The 16153-nt window shown below is 47.6% G+C and overlaps 1 protein-coding gene and 1 pseudogene across 1 annotated transcript in view; one reads left to right on the top strand and one right to left on the bottom strand.

The window, feature by feature from the left end:
• Positions 1-11974, bottom strand: part of Tbc1d30 (TBC1 domain family member 30) — a 64806-nt gene extending 52832 nt beyond the window's left edge. The window contains exons 1-2 of the mRNA XM_051176174.1: positions 11599-11974; positions 7579-7743 (exon numbers count right to left, since the gene is read on the bottom strand). Of these exons, the coding sequence (XP_051032131.1) occupies positions 7579-7743; positions 11599-11959 (526 nt within the window). The 5' untranslated portion in view covers positions 11960-11974. The remainder of the gene's footprint in view (positions 1-7578; positions 7744-11598) is intronic.
• Positions 11975-15297: 3323 nt separating this feature from the next.
• On the top strand, positions 15298-16153 carry LOC127215778 (sentrin-specific protease 2-like; annotated as a pseudogene).

Raw genomic sequence — 16153 nt, 5'->3', positions numbered from 1 at the left:
AAAATAAAAAAATAAAAATCTTTAACATGGACAAGATGAATTCTAAGTGGCTCCCATGAGCTTCAAAAGCCAAGGGTATTGAAGTCCACAAAACTCAAGCATGTGTAGAAACTAAGAAGTCTGCATCTCGGCGGAACCCTTTTGCACCCTTGCCCTCTTAGGGAAGTGACCACACGGGACACGGTGCCATTCTTCAACACTGACATGTGTTACTTTCATGACCAAGTCACCTGCTTCACATTATATACACACATGCACAGACACGGTAACTCTAGTCCCGCTTCCCAACCATCCTAACTGTCCATCTGTGCAACACATGTTCAGAGACACCCATTGGTGCACTCTTAGTGTAACAAATGCTAACCGGGAAGGTGACTGATACAGCCCCTCCCCTAGGAGGGAGAGACACACATGTATGACATGAAATATTGTTGGTACTCTATAGCAGTAAGCATAGCAGACAGGCCAGGAGGTGTCCAGAAGAAAGGGCAGTGGGTCCCAACCAACCAGGGAATGAACCAGGAAGACAGAAAAAGGCCTAATTAATTCTCAGCCCGGTTCATTAGCAAAAACACTCTGAAATGACGGCATCACTCTGGCTGTAATGAAATTCGGTGTGTTCCCTTTGTGCATCCCAGATGCATTTGACAAGAAAAGTCCACCAGGCATGGTGACGCACGCCTTTAATCCCAGCACACAAGAGGCAGAGGCAGGTGGATCTCTGTGAGTTTGAGGCCAGCCTGGTCTACAGAGTGAGTGCCAGGACAGCCAGGGCTGTTATACAGAGAAGCCCAGTTTTGAAAAGGGGGACCGGGAAGAATGCATAGGTTTCCTCCACATCAATATCTTTTTTTCAAATCCCCAAATGACTTCAATAAACATCAAAGTGTTAGAGCAATGCAATCCTTTGCAGAGAATGGATTTGAAGATCTGTATTGAAACTCCCACAAGTAAGCATCCAGTGTATGTGTCCATTATCACACAGTCTGCTGTAGATTCAAGATCCAACACAAGAAAAATGCTCATCGCAGTACAAAACAGCAACCTACCCTTTTGGGAAGAGTATTCAAATTCATGTTCAATTGATATGGTGAAAGGCGCTTTGAATTGTGGGGTTATTCATCTTGGACATACTGCTCATTGCCCTATTCCCAGTGTCTATATTCATGCCTGGCAAGTCCCAAATGCATGTGACATTCTGATGCACACAGTCTAGAAAAGACGTTTTAATGCAATGCTCCTTTTAACGTGAAAAGGATTGAAGCTTCCCACTTCTAGACGTACTCTAGCATAGCTAAATGCGAAAATAATAACAATAGGTACAGAAGGTGATTGTAAAAAGGACTCCCACAACCCTTCCACGTCGTACTCTGCTCCAGATCATTCGGTTTTAGTTTATAGTCTGTCTTACCTCCCAGGGGAGGCAGCATACAAAACATAAACTTTAATGCCCTTCTTATAACAGACTAAGAGTGCTCCCCCTGCTGGAAGTATTTGATAATGACAGCATCAACGGAGGAGTCCTGATTGTGTCACCAACTGAGAGCTCATCTCACTGTGTTCAATCAAGGCTTGTGGGTAAAGAGGAATCATGCTGAATTCTCCTCTACCTCCAAATTATCACAACCAAGACCTGAGAACATTTTTTCCTAAAACCATGGTCCTTTTTAAATGAGGTCACAAGAAAAATATATCAAATGTCTCAAAGCCACAGGAATCGCTCAGAAATTAGAAATTCAAGAGATCTTACTGCATGCCCAAACACCGTGAGAGTTTTCAGTTACCTTGGAGTAAATTATGAAAATTGGGACCATAATTCTTAGCTACAAGATGCTCAAATGTTGTTTTGTTTTGTTTTTTGTTGTTGTTTTTTGTTTGTTTGTTTTCTTGGTGAAGGGAAATTGCTGTGAACGTTTAAGCCCAGGCAGATCTCTGTGATTTCCTACAGCCTGGTCTGTGATGCAAAATTCAGGACAGCCAAAGCTACACAAGGAGGTCCTGCCTCAAACAAATCAAAACACAAGTATGTATGTCATATGTTTTCCCCAAGCACCTTTTTCTCCTGATCTCCATGCTTTAAAAAAATCTATATTAAAGTCTCTCGAAATAAACTCTAGTTCTGATTCTAAAAAAGCCAATCATAAGCTACGCTACTTCAGGGAAGACAACGGGGCTAATTAGATGTTGGAAACATACTCCAAACTGTTCAGTATTAACAAGGTGGTGATAAAATCCACACTCAAATGCCAAATGTTCGATTCTTTTTATACATCAACCAAATGAACTTACAAACACGCACATATGCACACACACACAGTACATCTGGGTTACAAAGGCAGATGGGGGGAGGGGAAAGTGCATCTAATTCTAGTTCCCAGAAGAAGAAGAAAAAAATCACACTAAAAATATAGTAAAGTGGGTGTTTAAAATCATAACCTGTAAGGAATGTGGAAAAGGAGTAGGTAACTGTGGCAGGTTCGGGAGCTGTAAATCATACTGGCAAGTAGACAAGGGCGCCACAGTCCCAGAAGGTCACATCTAAAACGGAGGGAGGGAAGTTGGAAAGCACCACAGTCCCCAGGACTCTGGGCCTGGCATCCAGCGGGCTGGGCGTGGAGAATGAGGATCAAGGGGCGGGGCGGGGGATGTAGCCCCTCCCTCGTCAGCACCGGTGAAACAACACGGGAGTTATTCTGAAGTGAGGGTACCTTTGTCCACGTAGACATTGCCAGAATTCAATTGAATTAAAAGACGTCCGGCTACTGTCCAGTGCAGAACTAATGCTTGCCTGCTTGCGGATGGGGTAGAGTCCCTGGAGGGGCTGTAAGGCAGCCTGAGCAGCGCACACACGGCCCCGCCCTTCTCCCCGTTCCCTCTGCCCGATATTTGTCCGCTTCCTCCTCCTGAGGCTGACCACCAAAGACCAGCTATCAGAGTATTGAAGTCCAGCAGCCAGAAGCCCCCTCTGGCTCACCTAATTAACATGTCCACGTAAAATTAAACACCTCGAACTAACAGGGTTTTCCCCTCGTGCCTTTAGGAGCCGCCGTTTTCCTATGGGCCAGGTCTGTCTCCTCTATCCAGGGGCGGCCGGCCCTGTACCTCCTGGACAAATACCACTGTCCGATTTCCCTTGTTCCCTTCCCTTCTCCCTCATCCTCCTCCGGCAGGGTGTTGCTCTGCAACACCACATAAACGGGGGCATGATGGCACCTCCCTGTCACCCCAGCACGTGGGAGGTAGAGACAGGTGGATGAAAAGTGCAAGATCACACAGAGAAGCCAAACTGGAAGTGATCCGGAACCCCGCCCCCTGCTGGCTAGCTTGCATTCTACTTAAACGCTGCCGAGGTGGTGGGTGCGAGGCACCAGTAGTCTTCACTAGTTATGGACCCTGCATGCATGCCATGCAATCAAACTGCCTGGTAAAATGCGGTGCGACAATGACATGACTGTTACGGGAATAATCCCGTTTCCATCTGAAGCCCACTCCACAGAGGAGAGCAGTTATGAACTCAGCAGCTGTAGTTACCTACTCGACACTGGGTCCTTCAACATCTTCTCCTGGTTGAGGGAGGCAGACAGACCACGTGGCCCCACCCCTCACTAAGGAGATATTAGCATACGATGGGGGGGTGGGGGAGGAATCATTTTCATCAGTGGTATAGCCACTGGTAAGCTGCCCGTGCTGCAGTAAATAATCCCTCGCCCGTGCTCACACCAGCAACGCTAATTCAGTGAGTCACATGAAAAGTTTTAACCTCACCATGAGGTTAAAAGGACGGTTAGTTGAGACAGAACGATGCTGGATAGGAGGATCACAATATATTGTGCGAATTACTGAATTATTCAAAGAGCTAACAAATTAAAAGAAGTTCCAGGTCATCTTCAGCTACATAATGAGTCTGAGTTCAAAGCCACCTGGATTTACATTAGACCTTGTCCCTGCCTCCGCCGCCACCACCCCCACACACAATGAGAACAACCATGGAGCTTCTAACCACCCGAGAGGCCCTATTGATCGTGGGACTCTGTGAAAGCACAGGTCACAAGACTGTGAGATCTGATACGTAGCACTTAGGAATGTTGCTCACTTGCTGTGTGTGTGAAAAGACAAAATAAATAAATAAATAAATAAATAAATAAATAAATAAATAAATAAATGGGAGAGACATTTGTAAGACACGTGTGTTACAAGGAACTCCATCAAAGCAAAACAGGTAAATGTCTCAACAGCCACCCTTAGGTAAACGTGGGAGACATACCTCCTCTGTCCGACAAGTGCTGTTCCTGCACCACTGGTTTTGCTGGTTTTATTTGCATGCTTGGAGTTTTGAGAAGGTTTTGTAGTGTGTGAGTGTGTGTGTGTGTGTTTATAACTGGTTACATGTTGGATTCATAATTAGGCATCGCCAGTAGTAGTTGGCACAGTTTGTCACTTAAGCTTAGAGTCAGGTTCTGTTTGACTCGCTGTTCCAAAGTACACAAAAAGGAGAACAAGAATATCAAGGCATTTCATCCCCATGCTGTTTTCTTAAATACGGTAATTTCATAGGAGACATTGTATTGTTTTTTGGGGGGGGTTGTTGTTGTTGTTGTTTGAGACAGGGTCTTACTACTACATAACACAGTCTGGCCTCAAACCCTTGATCCTCCTGGCCCAACATTTCCTTTGATTCCTTTCATTGTCTTAAAGCCTCTAAGTGGGTTTTCCTGCACGCCAAACTACGTGTCTATGATCCAATCGTTCAGCCCAGATAAGCATTTCCTTCCTGTGCAGGCAGGACTAAAGCAGTGTGTGGTATAAGCCAGGGATTATTTAGTTTTCTGATCATTACAGAACTCAATGCTGCAACAACACCAAACATCTGGGAGAGAGGTGAGAGATGCTTGTGGAATATGGTGGAAAACGTGGCGCTTGGGGACAGCTATCTTCCAGTTCTTCCTCAAGCAGAAATTTGACTTTTGGCAAATAGTTAAACTAGCTGAATCTCAGTGTTCTAATACCATGTGCCTAAAGGGGCTGCCATTAGAGAGAAAGGCACTCAATAAATGATCACAGCTGTGCTATTTTTAGCTCGTATTAAAACGGTTATTAAAAATATTCTTAGGTGATACAGAATGAAAACACATTGTTCTATAAGACAAATACTGATCCTGACCCTCTTTCATGTTTGATTTTTTTTTTTTCACATAGAGTCTGGCATTGTAGCCCAGGCTTATCCCATAATCTTGATCCTCCTGCTTCAGCCTCCTGAGCGCTAAGCCTGCAGACGGATCGATCACCCCACTGGGCAGACGATGTCTGCGCGTTCGAATGAGAATGGCCCTCATGGTCTCGCATATTTGAATGTTTGGTCCCCAGTGGGTGAAATGGTTAAGAAGGGATAGAAGGAGGTAGCCTTGTTCAAAAGCCTGTGCCAAGCCCCGCCTCTCTGGCCCTGTCTCTCTCTCTCTGGCCCTCTCTGTGTCTCTCTCTGTCCATGTCTGTTTCTCTCCAGGGCGGGCATGTCTTTCTGGCTCACTCTGCCTCAGTCCATCTCTGCTTCTCTCTCTCTGTGACTCTCTGTCCTCTGTCTCTGTCTCAGTCTCTGTCTGTCTCTGTCAGTCTCTCTCTGACTCTCTCTGTCTCTATGTCTGTCTGTCTCTGTTTCTGTCTATATCTCTGCCTCTGTCCCTGACTCTCTCTGTCTCTCCCTCTGTGTGTCTGTCTCTGTGTGTCTCTGTCTCTTCTCTTTCTGTCTCTTCTCTGTCTCTCTCTCCTGCTTGTGGACCAGAAGTAAGCTCTCAGCTACTGCTCCATCACCATACCCACCATGATGATCATGGACCAACCCCCTGAAACTGTAAACCAGCCCCCAATTACATGCTTTCTTTTCTGAGATGCATTGGCCACAGCATCTCTTTATGGCAATAGGACATGCATTGGAATACGCCATTGCCGGCCGCTGCTAAAGTGAGAGCAGCTGTTGTGAAGGGCAGTGGACTCCGGCTCTTCAGAACTCAGGTGTGCTTACCCTTGGTTGACTTTACAGAAAGAGTGTGAGTCACTGGCAGCAGACAATGAGTATAAAGTCTGTAACTCTAAAGCATTCACATTACCAGAAATGAACTGCACAGCCAGTATTCTCTAGGATTGGTGTCTCTAAAAGACACCAATATCAATCCTTCTGTCAATCAAATACATCTGTAGCCTACCATCCAGTAAGCACAGAGTCCAGCAAGCTCCACCTCTTCCCATCTGCCCGACTTCCTGTCTTCCCCACACATCAGAGCGCCACGCTTTTGCAGAGAAGCTAATAATTAGGTCGACAGACACAAAGTTGAAAGAAAAAGATCAAAACCAGCCTCTCATATTAGGTGGGGGTGGGATTGTTACATAACACCTTTGAATGAGTCAGAATCCATGAAAAGTTACGACGTATAGTGCATGCCAACTCTATGTAGACATGCATGCATGCAGATCCACACACACATGCCCCTTCTGCCACCCTCCTCTAGCCCTTCAGATAAGGCCCCCCAGAGGAAATTCCCTCTACTCAACTGCATTCCTCTTGGGTGGGCATCCTGATAGCACTGGGATCAGCAGACGGCACTCAGCTTTATACGTTTCAGAAGAAACCCCTCAGTCACGACCGTAAGTAAGTCAAGGGTAGCAAACAGTAACATATGAGAGAGGCAGAACACACACCATCAGATGGGTTCTAACCGCCTCGTGCTACTACTGAAAACTAATTAAGTCCTGAAACTTGTTTCACAGAAGCAGACACATCTTAATTTTGAAATTAAAGCAAAACCAAACAAACAAAACAAAAAAAAAAAACTTTGACCTGTTTACATATAAAACTATGACAGAGGAAAGGAAAAAGGAAAAGCCACTCTGACATGCGCCCACGAAATTTCCCCAGACATTCCCTCAGGACAACACTTGTGCCTGTGTTTCCATACCTGAACCCCACTCAGTCACGCTGCGTGTCGAGAAAGAAAGCAAAACAAAAAACAGGGACAGGTTAGCAGAATTAACCACAATGCAACTGTACGGAGAGTTACAAAATTAATGCAATAGTTTTAACACCTAACAATGAAGACAGCTCAGTGACTGAACAACCCTTTTTTTTAAAAAAATTCAGTTAACAAGCTAGGCAGCTCTCAGCTTAAAGTGGGCAATGCAAGACGCAGGCTTCATTTGCCCAAACACTTTGCCTTTCTTGGATTTCAGAGCAGGCTGTGAGTGGCTCTCATTGCTTAGGGCGATTGTTTAATATCCTCGTCAGAGTAAAGAGATTAGGGAACAAGGACATGTCTCTAGGCTGCATCCGTTCGATGCTCGCTAACTCCCTTGGTCTCGCATAAACAGTAACCATTGTCAGAGTGAAGTGTGACCTCAAATCGTGACTATTAATACTAGGATTTAACATTAGACATGACCCATTCCTTTTTAATTAAAAAACAAAATAGGAAGCTGTATTGTTTGTTCTGTCGCAGAACTTTTCAAAATATCGCAAAGCAGTTCCTGCTGCAGTTTGACGGGCAGCAAGAGTGGCAAAGGATGGACCAACATCTCATACCCCAGACTTACGTCTCTTCTGTGACACAGCCTGCAAGCAGGCTGTCACGATGTCACAGTTCTTCTGGACTTTGTGCAGAAGCCTATCTTTCTGCTTCAGCTGCCGGAGTAACTTTGCCGACTGGATGCCGATCCTATACTTTAGCTCCCGAAGGATTGTCTTCAGCTCACTGGAGTCTATCAAGAGAGAGAGAATGCATCCCGTGAGAGGGATATAAACCCCAGTGTGCTACTAATCAAAAGGTGTATTTCTAGGAAACGCATTAAAACCCACTAGTTCCCCGGGGAGTTGTGGCGCACGCCTTTGATCCCAGCACTCGGGAGGCAGAGGCAGGCAGGTCTCTGTGAGTTCGAGGCCAGCCTGGTCTATAGAGCAAGTACCAGGACAGGCTCCAAAGCCACAGAGAAATCCTGTCTCAAGAAACCAAACACACCAGCGCACACATACACACACTAATAATAATAATTCTATATTTTACCCAGGATAACTTGTACATCGTTAGCTAAGACATTCCAGCCTAGTGAATGGCCCATTCATCTCCCACTCCACTGAGAAGACAAATTCTGCATGATAAATGGTACCCTTGATGCTGCACGTGAGCAAAGACTCCTACTTTTACCATAACCAGCTCCAGATGCCCATTTACCTCTCAATGCCAAAAAAATTAGCAGGCCTAAAACACCACCAGCTCAAGAGACTGAGGCAGGAGGATCACAAGTTCAAAGCCAGACAGTACAACTAAGTAAGGTCCAATCCCAAGCACTTAACTGCCGGGAAGACAGTTAAAGTTACCAGGCTAACTCACCAAACTCAGCACCCATTTGAAAATGCAGCATGGAGGCGCACTGTCCTCTGACCTCTGTGTGCACACATGTACACACAGACACCAATGATAAACAAAAAGCAAGAAGGCTCGGTGGTAGAGAGGCCTTGCCCGCCGTGTGCAAGGTCCTGGTTGTTCAAACCCCAGCACTACAAAAGTAGAAAACCAGCTAAAACCGACTTTATCAATTGTCATTTGAAAGCAAATAATATCAGCACATTTTACAATATAGAATAACATGGTAACCCAAGTTATTCTATATTATAAATTTCACTTTAGATCCTCGGCAACTTTCCGTACGTGGCAGGAAATGTAGTTCTTCTAAAAGGATCAAATTATTCTACATTCTTGGGCCGGAGAGATGACGCAGCAGTTAAGATTGTTGACTGGCTCGTCCAAAGGATCAGGTTCGAATCCTAGCACACAGCCTGGCTAACAACTGCCTGTACCCTCCAGTTCCAGGGGACCTGACACCATCTTGTTAGGCACGGTGCACACATTGAACACAGACATGTTGGCTAAACACCCAAACACATAAAATAATCCTTAAAAAATTAAAAGAACTAATAACCATAACAAATTAATAGCAATAATAATTCTGTAGTCTTAAAACTAATGCTTACAACAATATGAAATAATGTGAAAACTCTATCTAATTTTTTATGGGTTTTTTTTGGGGGGGGTGTTGTTTTTTTTGTTTCTTTCTTTCTTCTTCCGAGACAGGGTTTCTCTGTGTAGCTTTGGAGCCTGTCCCAGGACTCTCTCTGTAGATCAGACTGGCTTTGAACTCACAGAGATGCTCCTATCTCCGCCTCCCAAGTACACCACTGCCACCCAGCCAATTTTTGGGGTTTCTTAAGGGACCTACAAGTCTGCATTTCTCTGTATTATGTACTATTTATGGGAACATGTTCAGAGCCCCAGGTAGAAATGTCTCTCACAGTAATAAACATACCACCGGTAGAATCAGCCTGGTGTCAACTCCCTGTTTCTCACTAAGTAACGATTTCCTCTCTAGGGAATTTTATCCTTATATGATTATCTCTAACATTCCTTCAACACCTAACCCACAGTAACTTGGGTAAAGAGCTTGCCCCAGGCTGTACAGCTAGCTAGACATAGTGGTAACACGTCAACAGGGACTCTGACTCCAAAGCTCAAACCTTTCACCACACACATTCCAGTCCCCTTTAGAAGCTCCCCTTAAGCCACAGACCCACACACGCTAGCTGGACAGGTGCTGTCACGGTAAGACAAGGGAACGAATACACGGGGTATCTGAGTTATGTGAAACCCTAGTGAACCCAGTACTCAGACTATCGTTAGAATCGTCTGAAAACAACCAAACCCAGGGAGCGCTATTTCCGCAGACAATGACCTCGATCACCGATGGTCCAACCACTGTGTTCTAGCAATGCTCATCAACAGAGACGACATGTCACTATGGGCATCTTGTCCGCCCGACATGTCAACTGCAGGGAAAGAGAGGACGCAGGGCAGACGGATTAGCCATGAGATGAAAACCAGGAGAAACTGGCTCCCCAGGGGGCGGTGGGTGATTGGCACAGCGCTGGTCACAGGACACAGGTGGTGCCCACTTGCAAACTGTGGACCTCTCCGGAAACTTGGCTGGGCTGCCCCGTTTCCCTCTAGCAAAGGGAGATTAGCAGTTCCCAGAGCTTCCTGGTAATGAAACAGGAACAGACCTCTCAAAGGAGGAAATGCAAATCATAATTTTCAAAACTGATTCTGCTGGAGTCTGAACTACTGCCCTGTAGCAGGAATTTGGGCATAAACACACACGCTTAGCACAGTTGGATAGTTATATAAAAGGGCCCAATTCCAGCAAAAAGTACTCCAGCTGAAAGGGGGGGGGGGAATCAACTTCAATAGGAAGCTGGAAAATCGGAAAAGGGACCTGAGAACTATTTACACAGGTAGGAGAAAGCAGACAGATTTATTATTTTTCTTTCTTTTTTTTTTTCTTTTTCTTTTTTCTTTTTTTGTTTTTTTGTTTGTTTGTTTGTTTGTTTGTTTTCTTTCTAGAACCAGCTAGACTGGATACAGCAAGTACACGAGCACTATATAATTCTCTTCAACCCTCCCAGGGCCATTTAGCATGAGGACGATACTTGCAGAAGAAGGTGGTGGAAGCTTGCCTTCTGTTCCCCACACCTTACTACACCTTATAAACTGAAGTTTCCCTCGATCTATGCAAAAAAAAAAAAAAAAAGACAACTGTAACTAGTCCTGGTGCCTGAAATGTAAGCTGTCATTATTGAGGAATAAAAATAATCTTCTCGGCCAGAACGTGAGCCTCAGAGCTTGATAACAAAAGAAATATCAAATTAGCTTCTCCTCCGAGGAAACCAAGGCTCCCCGCTCCGGAAGGTGGAAGATGGCAACAGTTAATGCACCATGAAGGCCAAGCCCTCAAACTCTCCACTCCATCCTCTCCTGAGACCCAGATTAGACCAAAGCTGCTGGGAACTTACGCTCTGCTGCGAAACTGCATTATCGAATTATTCTGCCTCCCTAGTTAAACCCTATCCGAGTGGCTAGGGAAGGGGGCGGGATGGAAAGCCCTAGAAGTCAGTCTCTCTTCTGCCAGCGTCCTCCAGATAACTTCTGGCACACAAGGAAGAACTACTCCTAACAGCTGCTCGGGTGGAGTTAGATTCTAAACTATCTCGAGCCTTGGACACCTGACGGGCGTTGGAGAGGTGGGGAGACTCGACCACGCTCTGAGACACACACACACACACACACACACACACACACACACACACACCTGCGGAGGGGGAGGGGCTGGGCATTAAGAAATAGACGCAGAGAAAGTGTTGCAGTACGTGACCACAGTCAGAAGAAGGGGAACTCCCCACTCCCCGGGTGTGCGACAGGGCAGCGGCGTCCAGGTGGCGCAGATGAGCGGGTGAGCCGCTGGCGCAAGTGGACAGGTGGTGCAGGCAGGCGGGATACAGGGGACGCAAACAGCGCAAACAGGGGTAGACAGGTGGCGCAGGTGGGCAGGGGGCGCAAATGACGCAAGTGGGCAGGTGGCGCAGATGGGCACGAGGCGCAAATGGCGCAGGCGGACAGGTGGGGCAGGCGGGCACGGGGGCGCAGGCGGGCAGGGGGCGCAGATGGCGCAGGCGGACAGGTTGCGCAGGTAGCACAGAAGGGCAGGAGTCCCCGCGCCGCCGCTCACCTTTCCGCCGCAGGTACTGCATCTGGAGCCGCAGGCTCGGCCGCTCCCGCAGCTCCTGCAGCACTCGGGAGTCGCCCACGCCGCGGCCGCCCAGGAACGCGTCGGAGCCCGAGGTCTCGGTGGAACTATCTAGGCTGTCGCTGCGCAGGGGGCGGCCCCGAGGTGCACGGTCCCCGCCGGCTGCCACCTCCTCCTCCTCGGTGCAGCTGTAGAGCTCGGTGAGCAGCCCGCTCACCAGGGACGCCGTGCGGCTCGTGCGGCCGTGGAGCTGCGGTTCCTCGCCGCCCTCGGCCGCCGGGTGCCCCGCCGCCTCCTCCGCTTGCAGCGGGTCCCGCGTCCCGCCCGCGGGAAGAACCTCCATGGCTCGCAGCGCCGCGACGCCCGCCAGTTCCGGGAGGGCGCGGCCACGCCGGCGGCAGAGTGACCGGCAGGGGTCTAAATGCCAACCAATGGGCGGAGGCCCGAGTTCCGGCTTCAAATCCCCGGCGCCGCGCCCAGGTCCACCCGCCTTCCCACCTGACCCGAGCGTCCGCCCGGAGGCTGCACAGAAACCTAAAACTCTGACCATCTGGCTTGATGCCCCAGGATTTTAATGACGTTGGGAATCTTTTCCCTCCATGACCTGGATTAAGATCAATTGAATTCCACGACACAGAATAAAGGTTTAATAAACCTTCCTGCCTTGGCCGAGCTAATAAAACTTGCCAGAGCTGGTTGGGATGGTAAAATCAAGTTTATGAGAAACTTATCTTTTTTTCTGGGGTTCAAACTCGGCTTGCCAGGCTTGTTTGACAAGGGCTTTTGCCTGTTGAGCCCTCTCGCCAACCCGAGAGATTTATCTTTACACTAGACTTCAGAAGAATGTTGATACCATCACCGTAGATTACTCTGTGAATTCAGTAAGGTTGACTGACTTTAATCCTGTGGTGTCTTCGCTTTTCCTCTGGAACAAAGAGGTTGGACGACTTACCACAAAGCTAACTAGAACACACACACACACACACACACACACACACACACGGATAAATAACTTGGACTTTTATTAGTGTCTGCCTGTCATTAGGCATAAATACTCTTCCATCTAACGCTGTAACTATCTGACATCTGAGGAGACATCAGGGTTTCTAGCTAACAGTGGCAGGTTTCAGGTTTATACACACTTCTTACACTTGGGGCACAGCCTGACCCCGTGATTTCAAACCTGTTGCCCTTGACCACCACCACCAAAATAATTGGAAATTGAAGCAAACGGGGTTATAAAAGCACAAGTTTTATAACTTTATGCGTAGAGAATTTAACCGTGTACCAGAGGAGCTGAGAGATGGCTCAGCAGATAGAGCACTGTTTACTCTTCCAGAGAACTGTGACTAACTCTAAACTCCCTTTATTGTTTTTTTGGGGGGGGGCTGTGTTGGTTTTTTTTTTTTTTTTTTTTTTTTTTTTGCTTTCCAAGACAGGATTTCTCTGTGTACCCTCGGCTGTCTTGGAACTCACTCTATAGACCAGGCTGGTCTCAAACTCCCAGTGATCAGCCTGCCTATGCCTCCTGAGTGCTGGGATTAAAGGCATGAGCCACCACTGCCCAGGAATCTAAACTTCTAAGAGCAGCAATTTTTGTCAACTTTGTTCATCAAAATACGCCCACCACCCTACATCAATCCCTGATACAGTATAGGTAATTAATACTTTGTGAATTGATTAACTGAATGAAGATAAAAACTGGGGGGAAACACCAACCAATTACCTACTTTCCTATGAAAAATTAGTTCTAATCAATAGAAACTTGGAAGAAATGTTGCCAGACGCGGTTTGAATGAGAATGGCCCCCATCAGCTCTTACATTTGAGAGTTTAGTTCCCAGGTGGAACAGGTTGGAAATGACTAGGGGGTGTGACCTTGTTGGAGGAAATGTGTCGCTGTGGGTGGGGTTTGATGTTTCAAAACCCCACAGGATTCCCAGTTAGCTCTCTGCACTTCGTGTTGCCTCAGGATGTAAGCTCTCAGCTGCTACTCCAGCCCAGGATGGTCCTGGACTCACCCTCTGAAACCACCAGCCAATAAACTCTTTCTTTGATGAGTTGCCTCGTCATGGTACTCATCCCTGCAATAGAAAAGTGATGAAGATACAAGTGTCCCCTTTTACATCCATTGTTGCTGTCAGGTGACTGGGGGGGGGGGAGGGGAGGCAGAAATTGCAGCTTAGCCAGATGTCGGAGAGAATCGGCACATCTGGGCAAACAGCTCGATAGATCAAGTGCTTTCTGTACATGAATCAGGGCTTGAGTTTAAATCTCCGGCTCTCACATAAAAAATTAGGGCGGCGGTTCCTGTCAATCACAGCATTAAGAGACAGAGGCTGGAGGACCTCGCCCTGTGAAGACAGAGGTACCCTCTGCACCTCTGAGCTCCAGATTGGTCTTGAAATTGCTTTGGCCACTGGAACCCGAACGGACTACGAGAAGGGTGCCCCTTGGTAGAGAATGCTTTAAGACCCTGGACGTGGCCGGCTGTGGGCGGGGCCTCTGCCCACCACCTAAGGAACAAACATTGAATCTCGATCTGTCAAATCGCATCACACTAAGAAGACCCGAGCCCGGACAACCCCCAGGCAAGGCATCAGTGTGGGACTGGCTTTCTTGGCTGCCAAGACCTGGGGTCCTAAGTGGACTGGCACAATTTTCGAGGCTTCCGAGTTGTGTACCACTCTCCACCCCACCCCTGACGATGACCTCTGCAGGAAAAGAGCCTGAACTCTTCTTCAAACCCTGAGTTTTCCACAGTTGGTGGTGCTGGAGAATTGCCACCTTAAAGACAATGTTAGATTGATTCATTCACCAAGGGAAAAGTGATCTTTGATATTGTCACTAACCACACTGTCCCCTCATTGCGACTGACCCCAACATTAAAGGTGGCCTCCTCGGATAAAGAGGAAACCTGAGCTCTTTGCCCTGTGGTTCTGACCACATGTCCAATGTGGAGTTGATGCTCCGAGTGGACTAGGCGATCCTTCAGCCATCAAGAGGGCAATCCAAGAGCACCCACCGAGACTGCTGGTGACCCGCTCTTTGACTTGGCAATCAGGAGGCTGCACCACAGCAGACACCGGAGCAAAGGCGACCCAAGCAGTCCCTGTATATGGCAGCCTCGCCAGCAGCGTGGAACCATGAACCCGGAACATCCAGGGAAATGTCAGGAAGAGAGAGGAACCAGTGTGCAGACTCAAGAGCCAGCTCGGCCCCTCAAGAGGGTGAAGCAGGAACAGGGTGAAATTGAGCTTGGGTGTGAAGAACCCGGCAAGGGTCAGGTACGGAAACCCCAGGAAGAGGATTCATTACAGCTAAAGCCCCAAGAGTGTGCCGAAGGCTCCCAGGCAGAGGAGACGTCTGTGGATGGTGGCAAAGGTCACAGGCACCCCTACTGCAACATAGAGGCAGGTGTTCAGAAACACCACAAGGAGAAGTACACCGTCAACCCGGTGATCATGCGAGCTCTGACCCTCACAGCGCTCACACGAGCCCCGCAGACACCCTGAAGGTAAAAGGCCGTGAGAAAGACAGATTCACAATTCTGAACCAACTCACGCTGGGGCAGAACAATCTGCCTGTGCTGTCACGAGAGATCAGTAACCAGTCAGAACTGAGAGGTGTGCAGAGGAGAAAATTTCTGATACAGAGGAGACAGTTGAAGCAAACCTCAAAGATGACAGCAGGGGACACTACCCCAGCCCGGCTTTCTGGGAGGGGCCCAGGCCCAAATCTGCATAGACAATATCATATCAGCAGTGACATTCTCTACAGCAAAATGTCTATTCCTGAGGCCACGGAAAAGGCTCTTGCAAACCAAGAGAAGGGCAGAGGCTGGACCATGACCCTCATGTCACAGCAGACATGGAAAAGGAAATCAGTAGTGTGCTAGGCCCAAGGCCAGAAAATGAGATCTTGAGTCGTGCCTTCAAACTGCAAATTACTCTAGGAGACATGCAGACACTAAAGGACAGCCGGTGGCTCCTAGACAAAGTCATCAAGTTTTACATGAATCTTCACATGGAAAGAAATAAAAACCAAGGATATCTGTCAGCTCATGAATTTAGCACCTTTTTTTTTTTTTTTACACCACATTAAAGTGTGGGGTCTACAGTTCAATCAAAAGATGGACCCAGGCAGTAAACCTCTTTGCAAAGGAACTTACTCTGGTGCCGATTCACCTGGATGTGCACTGGAGCCTGGTGGCAATAGACCTAAGAAAAAAGAACATTATCTACTTGGACTAGATGGGGCAGGAAAGAGCAGACATCCTCCAGATGATTTCCCAGTATCTGCAGGATGAGAGCAAAGCCCGGAGCGATACTGATCCGAACCAGAACCATTTATAGCGGAAGCAACACAGCTAGACAGCAGGAGATCCCTCAGCAGAGGAATGGGAGCAACTGTGCGATGTTTGCCTGTAAATAGCAGATTATATTTCCAGAGGCCAAGCCTTCGCCTTCCCTCAGCAGCACATGCCCCTGTTCAGGAGGAAGATGGTGTGGGAAATCCTGCACAAGCGCTTACTATAG

This window comes from Phodopus roborovskii, unplaced genomic scaffold, assembly GCF_943737965.1.
Source record: "Phodopus roborovskii unplaced genomic scaffold, PHOROB, whole genome shotgun sequence".
Taxonomy (NCBI): Eukaryota; Metazoa; Chordata; class Mammalia; order Rodentia; family Cricetidae; genus Phodopus; species Phodopus roborovskii.
The sequence above is the reverse complement of the archived record's forward strand: the minus strand, read 5'-3'. Positions and strand labels throughout refer to the sequence as shown.